This window comes from Populus nigra, chromosome 12 (assembly GCF_951802175.1).
Source record: "Populus nigra chromosome 12, ddPopNigr1.1, whole genome shotgun sequence".
NCBI lineage: Eukaryota > Viridiplantae > Streptophyta > Magnoliopsida > Malpighiales > Salicaceae > Populus > Populus nigra.
The window spans coordinates 1,880,573-1,893,982 of NC_084863.1; the positions used below are offsets into that span (position 1 = coordinate 1,880,573).

Sequence of the window (13,410 nt, forward strand, 5' to 3'; positions counted from 1 at the left end):
TTTTATAATATTCTATATAATTTAAAATACAAGTGAGGTTTCACTATAATATAAAATTTTTTAAAAAAGAGATTTTATTAATGTGATTTGCTCATCTTATTAATAATTTAGAATATATAGGAAAATATATAAGCAAATATAAAAGACAAATCAATATTGTGAAATTCACAACCAAATTGATTTATTTGAAACAGACTTTGAGCTATTAAATTGTGGAATATTAGATATCTAACAAAATAAGTTATAGTTTACTTAGATTCTAACTTGGAAATTAGAATTGAATCTCACTTGTTGATGTACTTGAAATCTTTTTTTTTTAATTCAATTATAAAAAGTTTTTTTTTTTGGATTAATTTACTTATCAATCAAGACAAATCTTTTTCTTGACAATATCAAAGCATGCTCTGCACATCTATTTAGTTTGCTTTATATATATATATATATATATATATATATACATATGACTTTGTGGTTCAAAATCAGATAATAATAAAAAAGAACAAATTTCTTCAATAGCTGAAACGATTTTTTAAAATTATATAATAGAAAATGATATTTTATAATTTCAATGAAGAAAATAAAAAAATAATATTCAATTAAAAAATAAAAGAATAATTCTAATCTTGTGATTTTTTTTAAAAAATCACCTTCTAAAAACTCTGAAATTCAGCATTAAATTTATAGAATCCATTAATTCAATGCACCGAATTAAATAAAATCAATATTATTACTCCACTAAAAAGTAAAATGTGGGTCCAAACATGAAAGAAGTAGGCCGAATGGAATGGACCCAACATTTGAATATTAGCAATTTTAATAACCAACGAACACTCCATGTCCCTCTCCCTGCCTGTGCCTGTGGGATTTAAGGCTGAGAGCAGAAGTCGCTGAAGAGCTTCCAACATTTGTCAGCAATGCAGTAGACCAAACCAGCGACTCTTATGGGACAGAGAGACCCCTGTAAGAAAGAGAGAGACTTTTTTCTTTTCACTTTTTTTTTGAAGTACGAACAAATAGAGAGTAATGAGGTTTTGCTATATATAGCTCTTTACAGATCCTCTTTACAGGGCCTGGATAAATTTTAGTCAGCTATCAAAAGTACTAAACAACAGGAAGGTTTTAATGTTGTAGTAACCACTGTTTTGTTTTGGTATCTTTTTGGTCTCGTTATCATTTTTTCCTCTCTGTGTGTATGTGTGTGTGTGAGAGAGAGAGAGAGTGGTGCGTGTTTGTTGGCTGGTCATGGCAGCTGTTGGAGGACATAACAAAGCTGCTCATAGTAGTACTCTTCCTTGGTACAGGTCTGTTCCTCTCCATGCTCTCTCATTTGGGTATGTTTTTCTTTCATCTTCCTCTTCTTTTTTATATAAATCTTATGTCTTGTCATGATGGTCGTTTCTGTTTATTGATTTTTTCTACACAATGGGTTCTTTGGATTTTGTTTACATGTATGTAACTTGGGGTTTTTTTTTTTTTTTTTTTAAGTTTTGGATTTTTTTCCATACATGGATAATCGCTAATTTTTCTTGTCTCCAACTTAGCTTTGTGTGAATGTGTTTCAACTCTTTGTTCTTTCTTGGAGGTTCTTTCAGATTGTGTTTCATGAGGAGCAGATTGGTTTTTTTAGCATCTGCTGATTTGTGACTTCGGTTTATGCCTTATATTTTGTCAGTTGATATTTGAAGATGGTGATGGGTTTTAATGATTTTCTTCAGAGAATATTTGAAGACTTTGATGTCATTTTGCATATATAGCTTGTACTTGTGAATGTTATTATGTCTGGTGTTTGTTCTTCCCTTTACAAGTCCTTGGTAAGATTTTTAAAGGCATTTTTATTCAAAAGCATAATCTTTCAATATGGCCACTACTTGTGCGAATCCCATTCATGTTGTTTTCTTTTGTATCCTGTGGAACAGATGATTGTATTGGACATTTTATCTTTCATGTTATGAAAAAAATTGGTCTTTTTTTGTGAAAGGTATCTCTATCTACCCTGATTCGCCTTGTTTTAAGCTGAAATTCCTTCTTTCTCTCTCACTCACTCAATCAACCGTAAACACACTCACACACTTTCAATGCTAGAGTCCATTGCCTTTCTTCTATTCTGGTGATTATAGGTTAAACATGGCAGTAAACTCTTCTTTATAGCAATGTTTTATTTCTTTAACTTAGGGAGGGTTCGAAGGAGTATTGCTTACTATCAGAGAGAAATCTGCATGCAAAAGTTTCAGTGAAACCTAAGAAACACAGTCCAGTGATTTCTTCCTCTGCTTCTTCCGTTGGTATTTACTTTCACTTCTTTTTTCATGATCTTTTATGCATCTTATAGCCTGTGCATGTGCCTGTATGTTCATCCATGAGATTTGTTCCCTTATTTTTTATGCTTTGGTTTCCATTTTGTAGACTTGAGAGCTTCAGACATGGAAAGAGAGAGACAAGATGGATCATCTCCTAGAGGAGTTATAGAAGCTTGCTTAACAGGCTTGGAATCCAACTCAGATTTTACTAGAAACAGCACTGCAGAATCAGAAGTTCCTCGTTCGAAGGCACATTCGAACTGGAGTAGATTCTTCAAGTCATGGAAAAGATTTTCGCTAAAACACTTGACTTCACCTCCTCCAGTGCCCAAGGAACCAAAACGTAAGAGCAGGAGTACAAGAGAGAACACAGTTCTGAGAAATTTATACAACTTCAAGTCAACCTTGCAGCATTTCACTTTTGCGGAGCTCAAAATGGCAACAAACAATTTTAACCACGGTCTGTACTTTATGTCTCTAGTGAGACCTAATGGTCCATAATGTTGGCCAGACTTATGATCCAAAATGTTGGCTTACTTGTAGATGCTTTCAACAAAAAATATTTTTACATAATTGGGTTCTGTGATGAACATTTATGGTTTCTTGCAGAGAATTTAATTGGAAAAGGTGGTTTTGCTGAGGTTTACAAAGGTTGTTTGCCTGATGGAAGGCTGGTAGCCATAAAGCAGCTGACAAAAGGAACTCTTGATGAGAAGACTGCTGGCTTTCTAAATGAGCTAGGCATTATAGCTCATGTTGACCATCCTAATACTGCTAAGCTGCTTGGGTGTGGCATTGATGGGGGAATGCACCTTGTTTTTGAATTGTCTCCATTAGGGAGTTTAGGATCTGCTCTTCATGGTTTGGTGCTAATTTGTATTGTTTTCTAGGCAAATTACAATTGCATTATGGTCTTCAAGTTACTTAGGTGTTCATCAATTGCATTTCCAGGTTCACAAGTCGAGCTTGATTGGAGTAAAAGGTACAAAATTGCTCTTGGGGCAGCAGATGGACTGCTGTATCTTCATGAGAATTGCCGAAGGCGAATCATCCATAGAGATATAAAGGCTGATAATATTCTTCTTACAAAGAATTTTGAGCCTCAGGTATCTCTCGAGTTATACTTGAGAACATCAGAGGTTAACAACTTCAGTTATTGCTGGGATCTTTTTCTTTTTTGTTCCTTTCTATTGTTTGTTTTCAGGAAAACATTTTCTAACACTCAGAGAAGGATGTCTAATCATTTTGACGACCAAATGCTTTGAGTGTAAATAGTGAAGCTTATGCCCTTCCTGCACCATATATAGCCATCTAATAAATCTATAACTACATCTATTTCTAACAACCGATAAAAGTACCTTCGCAATTTGTGATCAGCAGTATTTCTTTCTACATAGCTCATGCAGGAAACATTCTTACTATGCCATGTTTTTACGTTTGATTGTTTTCAGCTTGTCTGATGATGAACCTTGCTCGGGTAAATCTCTCTGTCCTGGTCTTCAGCATTTTTGCATGAAGTGGTTACCAAAATAATGTAATTCACCTAAAATGAAACACTGTACAATTGGTAAAAGTTTGAATTTAATTCCTTATGAAATGGAATTGCCAAACTAATTGCCTGAGTGCTCAACAATAATAGAATTCCAGCATAATTGATTTTCCATAGTTTTAAAGAGGAGTGGAATGGTAATATTTGAGTTTCAAATTCAATTCAGGCTTAAGTGTTCAAAATCCCAAAGCATAACTTTTGGGATATTGTAGAAAGGCAGCCATACAACCTTGGAGTTTCAAGTATCATACTACTCTTTCATATGTTGCCATACACAGTTGTGATTGAATTCATGACTGCTCATGAAAATTTTGATGATGGCATTAGGCTCCATGTCCTTGTGTTCTGCATGAATCACTATATCAAACTGACACGTCATAGCTTAACATCATCAAACTAGCAAGGACTTGTGAAAATGCCTGCATTCTCTTAGATTTAGGTGGAGGTATTGGAACAGTTTTGTGTGGTCACATAGAGAAGTTTGAGATCGTCAATAATGGAAGTGGGAGTATAGATGTGTTTGATTAGGAAAGTATGAATATCTTTTATGAGCATGATTCAGTCTTGCTTTGTGGTTCATTATTGAATTTAACGTAGAAGAATTCAATTGTATCTGTTGATTTTTCTCCCAACACCACTATGCCTTCTGCTTGATTAGGATGGTGTAATGGCCCAAGCTTGAGCCAGATTAATGGTCTGGTGAGGCTATTTAGTTTTATTTGGGCAGAGGTTGATTCTCTTCCCTTAGGATCATTGTTGGCATGTCTCTTAGAGTGAGGAGATCCTTGTAACTTCGAGTTAGTAGTCTTTGCCACAAGATTCACCGTCGTTGACTCTGTTCATTTATTGATGGAATGATCTTCACTTGCCATCAATTCTGAAATTTCTCATCACACATTATTCAGTATAGGTGTCAAGACCATCAACCAAGACAAATATTTTACATTAACAAACGAACTGCTAAATGTTTCTCTAATTCTGTAGTATATTAGAGAACTCTATGGATAATCAGTATCACCAAAGTCTTGCATTTATGAGGAACATATATAGTAAGGCCAATCATAGACTCACGACCTTAATAGGAAAGACTACAAGGCATACCTTGCGGCAGGGGTATTAAGATGCAAGAGCACTAATAGTTAGTGTGTAATGATCCATTAAAAAAATATGACCAAGAGTGATTTGAAAGTTCGAAGGTGCTGCATTCAATGTTACATGAACGTCGAAAGCTACCACAGAAAACATTCTATTATCAAGCCATTCATTTTGCAATCCTAGATAGAACTGCTGTAAATGGGAAATGTGGGTGAGAAGGCACTTATGCTGTTAAATAGTGCGTAAGTAGAATGCATCACTAATTAGCTTTTCTTTGGCGAATGAGGTTCACGCCTCGAAGCAATGTTCCTTGTTAAGTATTTTGTGCTTGGGACACAAGTATTTGAGACTTGTGACCGTGACCATATGATGACAGGCAATTTCATAGCTGAAGAAAATAATGATTTGAGTTATCCTGCTAGCTCTGTGCTTGCATGCGTTTTAGTTATTGCTTAAGCTGTATGAATCTTCTCCTTTTTATTTAGTTGTTGGTGATTGAACCTTTGATATATTCCTTATTAAATACCTCACTGCCTGCTTGAAGTGCTATTTAAAGAAATAGAGAAAAGATTTCCATATCCAAGAACTATTTTTTTTTTCAGGCTATCCTACAATTATCAATTTTGAACTAGGTTTTATTAAACTGTTATTGCTCTTTCTCCTCTGGTTTCTTTTTACACCTGTCAGATTCGACACAATTGTCTTTCAATTTGTTCTAATACGGACAATATATTCGCTCCAGATATTGGAATTTTATGACATTTGTATGCAAGGATTTCAATTCTACTTGTCGTACTATCTGTCGTTTATTACTGTAAACTGGTATCATGACATCTATACAGCTGTTTGGTTACTTGAATCTTCTGTTTATTGATTCACAATCTAATTTTGATCCAGATTTGTGATTTCGGACTAGCAAAGTGGCTACCAACACAGTGGACTCACCATAATGTATCCAAATTTGAAGGCACATTCGGGTGTGTAAGAGTAAAATATTTTGGTCAGGAGTTGATAAAAGTGCTCATGACTTGATTTTACTTGTGTTTTTCGCTTGCAGCTACTTTGCACCCGAATACTATATGCATGGCATAGTCGATGAAAAAACCGATATCTATGCATTTGGGGTATTACTTTTGGAGCTCATAACAGGGCGTCGACCTGTGGATCGTTTACAACAAAGCCTTGTGGTTTGGGTAACTTTTTACTTCTGCACAATCTGGTCATCACAAAAGCCACACACACACACACACACACACACATATATATATATGAAAAGTCACCAGCTACCTTTTTTGATCTTACTCTCTCTGGTAGGCAAAGCCTTTGCTGGATAACAACGATACTAAGGAGCTTGCTGACCCTTCTCTTGGTGACAACTATGATCTAGAAGAGATGGATCGTGTGGTTTTGACCGCCTCTTTGTGCATTGAGCAGTCTCCAGTCCTACGCCCTCGAATGAGTCAGGCAAGTGTAGAATTGCATGTCACTAGTACTACTTTATTTCATGTAGTCCTATACAGTCACATTACCAGAAACCACAGGGTCACCGTTCCATTTGCAGAATCTGTTTTGGAGTGGCTCCATATCGTTTAGTGATACACTGTAAATGGGCAAATCCCAGAAAAGAAAATGCCAATCAGGAAATGACATGGTTTTTGTATATTAAGATGTGGTTACAAGGTTCCTGTATTTCATTTCATAGGAACAGCAACAGAACTTTTGCTATCCAAATCTAGCCCACATTCTAGGAAAAGACTGGTTTGAATGCTTATGGTGTTGTGTTTTACTGAAAAGGGTATGTGATCAAGCCATTAAATGCAAATGGCTATAAGTTTGATCTAGGAAAACTAATTATAGTGTTCCCTCTTATTCAAGACAGAACACTACTGGCCTGTCTTTCATTGATATAGTTACGCGAACTTGCCATTTATGTTTCTGGTGTGCCTGGCATGCCTTTCATTCTGTACTTTCTTTTGTTAATCATGGAATACAATTGCATTAAAAGCCCCTAAACCCTAAACCAACATCCTATTTGATTTATCTTCACTCAGTTATTGATTGAAGAATAGCAAATTACTTTAGAGAGAATCATGTGATAGAATTGCCATTTACTGGTCCATTCATTTCTCTCATGATAGGTTCATAGTGGATAGTCATTTCCTGCAAGTTTGTTAAACTTTACCCTTGAATGCTCTCTTTGGTAGAGATTCTGATCTACGAAGAGGACTTCGGAAATAAACATTGAATGGCAAATTGATAGATGTTCTTTTGCAGGTTGTGATCCTACTAAGAGGTGATGAATATGTCTCTGAGCGTGCCAAAAAAGGTAAAGGTCGTGCTCTCCTAAGAACTTACTCAGAAGAAATCTTCGACGCTCAAGATTACAACTCAACTAGGTATCTCAACGATCTCAAACGATACAAAGAGCTTGCTTTGGGTTCTTGAAAGCAGTGAACATTGAATACCATATTTAAGAAGAAAGAACATTAGGAGTGAAACTTCAAACATAGAAAACAACCCTAGGTGTAATAATAGGTTTTACAGTTTCAAAGGGTGTTTAAAAATATCCTGCAGCGGAGATAAATCATTTGCCATCTTGTTTTCATGGAATTTGAACGCACCTGTCAATCCTTCGGTAGAATTTCAAATTCCATGTAAAACACCATGAAATGAGATTGTTTCCGGAAGTTCTAAACATCCTTACTATGTTTTTTTTCATTTCCATGTACATATAAGGTTGTTTTCTTTCAGACTAGAGACCTTACCTTGTATGGAAGATAATTTTACTTCATATAAAACAAAGTTATAGAAATCATTTTCAGCTATATATTGCTATGTACCATTGTCTTTTGTGAAGCTTCTTTTCAGATCAGGAGTCTCCATTTCAGCACCTACACGCTGAGACACTTGAGATGGCAAGTTTTCATGTCGACCTTACATGAATGTGCCAAACCTGACATCAAGGTAAACGCCTTCATGCTTAGGTTGTCATCTTCTACTTCTTGCAAGAGCAAGACAATGCCGAGTCATACAAAGAGTTTGAAACATAAATAACAGGTTTTTACTGTTGAAATGTAAGTTGTGAGATCAATATCCGTGTCAACACCAGCTGCCTGACATGGAATTCAGGATCTCAAGACCAGCATCTATGTAATGGGAGGTGTTACTCGAGCATGAACTAGATTAGATACTCAAATTACCAAGTAGAAATCATAACAAGTAGGTAAATGGTAGAAAAATATGGGGCAAACATAACATTAAGCCTAAATCTCATTGATATTAACCGTTGGTCCAGGAACACGATTGAAATTGTATTTTTTTAAAATTTTAATTATTTTTTTATATTTTTAAATTATTTTGATATATTAATTTTAAAAAATAAAAAAAATATTAATTTGATATATTTTTAAGAGAAAAATATTTTGAATTATAACTATTATAATCAAACCAATTTTAACTTTATCATTTACCTTTTTAACAAATTAACGTAGATAAGAGTTAAATTAGTATTATTTAGCAGGTTAACTCATTTAAAACCTGGAATGTTTAATTTTTTAAAAAAAGAAAACTTGAGATAACATAATTTTTTATTTTCAATTGAACTAGGGGAACCCGCCGTCTAGAACATAGAATGAATTTAATGACTTTCTAAATCTCTACATGCATAACCAGATTACATGGCGAGGCCCGGCCAGCCTAACGAGCCTGAGTAGACACGTGGGGTCATTTATAGGATAGAAAGAAAAGCTGTTGAGTTTTCTTTCATCGTGATTTCACAACCTCATCATCAAAACATTTAAGTCGTGTTTGTTTTTTATTTTAAAAATATTTTTAAAAAATTTAAATTTTTTTTAATTTTTTATTTTAAATTAATATTTTTTTTAATATTATCAGATCATTTTGATGTGTTGATATAAAAATAATTTTTTAAAAATAAAAAAATATTATTTTAATATATTTTCAAGTAAAAAATATTTTAAAAAACAATTACAGTAATTTTTAAATAGATTCTAACTCCAGTTGTTTTTATAGAAAGTAGTTTTGAAAAAACTTTAATTTTTTTTTGAAGTTAATTTATTTTTTATATTTTTAGATCTTGATATATTAATATAAAAATTAATTTTTAAAAAATAAAAAAATATTTCTATAATTTTATTTTAAATAAAAAATGTATCACATTTTAAACCGAGAATATGCTAGCCAGATCACCTTATCTGCATCTTGTTAGTTACGGGGGAACATGTTTTCTTTCAAAAACTAGGACTCTGATTTATGTCTTCCGCTGCATTTATCCTAGAGGTGAGCAAATCCGGTTCGGTTCGGTTTTTACCTAAAAAACTAATCAAAATCAAATTTTAAAAAACTTAAAAATTCAAACCGGAACCGAACCGGAAACGGTTCAAACCGACCGGTTTCGGTTCGGTCCGGTCAGGTTTTTTAACAAAAAAAACCGGAAAAACCTATATTTATTGTTTGGGCTTTTTTTAAGGCTTTCTAATGGGTTTTCTGATGGGCTTTTTGATGGGCTTATAATTGATGTAATATTATCTAATTTTATTTAATTTTTTTATCACTCAATATTCATTATATTAAATTATTAGTGCTAATATTTTGTTCAAGTCTTTTTAATATTTGTGTTTTAGACTTATCCTGCATCAAAGTTTAAATAATCCACACACACCAAGTTAAAATCTAAATTACAAAACATTGCCTTCAAAAGAGCTTAAAAAAAAAACAATAAAACACCTTGCATAAAAAATAAAACATTTAATGCAAAAAAATATAAATCTTCATTGTGCACATCATCCAATCAAAAAGCTCACGAAGATGACAAGATAATTGCACTTTTGATTTCTTGATACCATTGACAATTTGACATCAAAACCTGAAATTCAAGATCAAAATTGAAGAAAAAATTGATTAGATGACACTGACGAAAAAATTGAACAAGAACAAAACTTCAAAGCTAGCAAAACCAGGACGGCAGGACCATTAAAAAGACAAAAATGAAAAACAAGCATAAAGGATTCAAAGACTGCAAAAAAAGAGAGTAAAAAATAAACCAATCAAGTCAGCAACTGACATAATGCATTCTCAAATCAGTAAAGAATAAATTCTAGGGTATCAAACAGCTAAAAAAATTGATGAACAAGAGCAGTATTAATTAGAGACTAATAAGAGACCTATGCAATATAAAACAAGATCACAATCACGATATGCAGGTCAACTAAACTAGGTTACAGACTCGATAGTTTCTTCCTCCTCAATCGAAATGAAAAACCCATTAAAGAATCATAAAGGATTCAAGGACCGCAAAAAAAGAGAGTAAAGAATAAACCAATCAAGTCAGCAACTAACATAATGCATTCTCAAACAAACCCAGTAAAACAACATGATTAAATGTTATTTAAGCAAAGTTCAGATCTTGATCACAAAATCACTGCTTTTAGCCAAACCCCACAATAGATCCAAGCCAACAGCGGAAACCCAAATAAAAAAAAGAGCAAAAACAATAAATGAAAAACCCATTAAAGAAAATGAGAGATGAGCAGTGGAAGAAAGTACTTAGCTTGAAAGATCAGGAAAGCTGAAAGAAGATTTGAACTTTAGCAACAAAAACACTGTAGACAGAGAGCTCCTTGTAATGAAATACTGGGGAAGCTTGGCAGCCTCAGAATTTGAGCATGGATTTCACAGAACATTAATATAATGCAAATGCAAATTTGCTTCTAATAATTCCCGAGAAAATAACCAGTAGCAGTGGGTGCATATATTCTTACTGTTGGAACTTCTTCAGGCTTCTTATCCAACAAAACAGCACGAACATGAAGATTGAAGATGAAGAAATCATACCTGGTGTCCCTGGGTTGTTAGATTTGAAGATGAATATTGAAACCTTGTTGAAGTTTTGTTAGACGACTAAAAGTCTAGATCTGGCCATGAAGTTTTATAAAGTGATGGAGAATTTAATTTTTATCAAGCCGAGAGTGTGAGAGATTGAGATTTGAGAGGTTGTGGCTTGTGAGGGCTTTGGGGAAGGGGGGCGGCTGCGTGGATGCAGAAGGATGAGGAATGCTACTGCTAGGGTTAAAAAAAGAGGGCTTTTATAGTATTTTTTTTTAAACTGAACCGGTTCGGTTCGGTTCGGTTTATTCGGTTTTTTGCTTATAAAACCGAAACCGAACCGAACCGGCCGGTTTTTTTAAAATTTTAATCGGTTTAATCGGTTTTTTTTTCGGTTCGGTTTTTTCGGTTATTTTTTTTCCGGTTTTCTCGGTTTAATCGGTTTTTCGGTTTTTTTGCTCACCTCTAATTTATCCTCAAAATTATCGAGTGGTCCAATGCATGTGTTTTCTTATTCACTTCTTTTAATAAACTCTACGGTCCCATTAATTTTGTTGAATTAAATTTATTTAATAAAATATTGTTAGTATAGTATAGTATGCTTTAATCATTATTTATCTAAAAAACACAGCAATAAATACCATTTAGTTGTTATAAATACTCATAAATATATCATAATAATTACTTGCCACACATTATTTTTTCTATAGCATGATATTCATCAGCATGATTTTGAATTATAACATATTGAAAATTTTCTAGCGAAATAAAAGTCTTAGCACAATATAATACAAGTACAAATTTTAAGTTTAAAATATTTTTATATAAAAATATATATTAAAAAAATAATATAAACTTTAATTGAATGTATAATATGATACTTTCATTTCGAGAGATATAATATTTTTCTGATTTATCTTGAGGAACATTTATCACTTAATTAAAGGGGAAACAAAAACTATTGGCCAATTACCTTAAATGACACACAATTCCAATTAAGGTTTTTTTTTTTTTGGAGTATGGATTATTGAAGCCTTTTTTATTTTCCAGAATAGGAAGAAAATAATTCTCCTTTTTCTTTTTCCATTTTCTACCCCGTTTTCCCTTCCCCTTTAGAGTGTGTTTGGTTGCGTGGCAACCACAACCAAACAATTATTTGGTAAACATAAAAAACACAGTTAAATCTTGATGGAGCTAACTATATATTGCGTTTGAAATGCAAGAAAATGAAAGCAGCTCTGTGTTGTTTTTTCACTCGCATTGTTCACTCTTATCTACTTTCTACGTAGTTTTCATGTTAATTGCACTGTTAAGTAAATAGTGCAATTAACATGAACAGTAACATGTTACACTGTTTATGTTAATTGCATACTGTTCACTGAACAGTGCAGCATGCTGCAGTGTTCCAGTAGGACCAGTTTCGGTCGAACTAAATTCGGTCCAAAACTCAATATGCATTGAACCGGGTCCGACCTAGTAAAATAAAAAATAAAAATTATATTTAATTTTTTAACTGTGTTTTATTCGAAAAACTAGTGTTTGACATTATTCAATGACACTACGTAAATTAGACATAGATAGTTTAATGGAACAATGAAAAATATTTTATATCAAGTGTTATTTATTTCATGATATAATAACAATAGTCAAATCTACAATATTTAAATTAAAAACCATCAATATTAATATATATATTTTTAAAAATTATTTTATAACTTCAATTTCAAAAGTATTATTAATCAAATACATTAAACTACTTTTTATTCAACCTCAATTTCAACCACAGTTTTAACTAAACATACATAAATACCAAATCAACCTTAACTAAAATCAATTTTTATAAAACAATTTTTTTCAAACTATAATCACAACAATTATCACAATACCAAACACACTCTAAATCATCATAAAAAAAAAACAAGGTAAAGATAAGATTAGCATGTATTTATAGTCAATCCGAATCTCCTTTCCTACCTATTTTAAGCAGTTAAATCCTTTCGTGAAATTCCATATCAGTTTTCCCTTCCCAAATTCGACCTTTTTTTTAAAAAAAAATAATCTCATTTCATACCTATTTCTAGCAATGAAATCCCATATCAATTTTCCCTTCCCAAATTCTACTTTTTTTTAATAAAATCATTTCATACCTATTTTAATCAATTAAATCCTTTAATGAAATTTCATATCAATTTCCCCTTCCCATATTCTTCTTTTTTTAAAAAAAATCTCATTCCATACCAGTTTTTAGCAATTAAATCCTTTAATGAAATCCCACATTAATTTTCCCTTCCCAAATTCAACTCTTTTTTTTTAATAAAAAATCTCATTTCGTACCTATTTTAAGCAATTAAATCCTTTAATGAAATGCCATTTCAATTTCCCCTTCCCAAATTCATTTTTTTAAAAAAATCTCATTTCAAACTTATTTTTAGCAATCAAATCCTTTAATGAAATTCCATATCAATTTCCCCTTCCCAAATTCATTTTTTTAAAAAAATCTCATTTCAAACTTATTTTTAGCAATCAAATCCTTCAATGAAACCCCATATCAATTTTCCCTTCCCAAATTCAACCTTTTTTAAAAAAGAAACTCATTTCATTCCCATTTTAAGCAGTTAAACCCTT

The 13,410-nt window shown here is 32.6% G+C and overlaps 1 protein-coding gene across 2 annotated transcripts; it reads left to right on the forward strand.

Moving 5' to 3' along the window:
• The first annotated feature begins 853 nt into the window (after window positions 1-853).
• LOC133669436 (receptor-like cytosolic serine/threonine-protein kinase RBK2) lies at window positions 854-7,766 on the forward strand. 2 transcript variants are annotated; one of them, XM_062089565.1, is made up of 9 exons: window positions 854-1,331; window positions 2,173-2,282; window positions 2,404-2,757; window positions 2,907-3,158; window positions 3,249-3,403; window positions 5,839-5,918; window positions 5,999-6,134; window positions 6,256-6,405; window positions 7,216-7,766. In XM_062089565.1, exons 1-9 carry the CDS (start codon window positions 1,243-1,245, stop codon window positions 7,384-7,386), a joined length of 1,497 nt encoding a protein of 498 aa, XP_061945549.1. In that variant the 5' UTR covers window positions 854-1,242; the 3' UTR covers window positions 7,387-7,766. The 2 variants fall into 2 exon arrangements, with proteins under 2 accessions (XP_061945549.1, XP_061945550.1); XM_062089566.1 differs by having other exon boundaries at window positions 854-1,301.
• Window positions 7,767-13,410: the final 5,644 nt, after the last annotated feature.

Coding starts and splice junctions, on each gene's coding strand:
- LOC133669436 (XM_062089565.1), top strand. CDS start 1,243: ATGGCAGCTGTTGGAGGACATAACAAAGCTGCTCATAGTAGTACTCTT. Junction 1,332..2,172: donor CTCCATGCTCTCTCATTTGG/GTATGTTTTTCT, acceptor TCTTTAACTTAG/GGAGGGTTCGAAGGAGTATT. Junction 2,283..2,403: donor TTCCTCTGCTTCTTCCGTTG/GTATTTACTTTC, acceptor TCCATTTTGTAG/ACTTGAGAGCTTCAGACATG.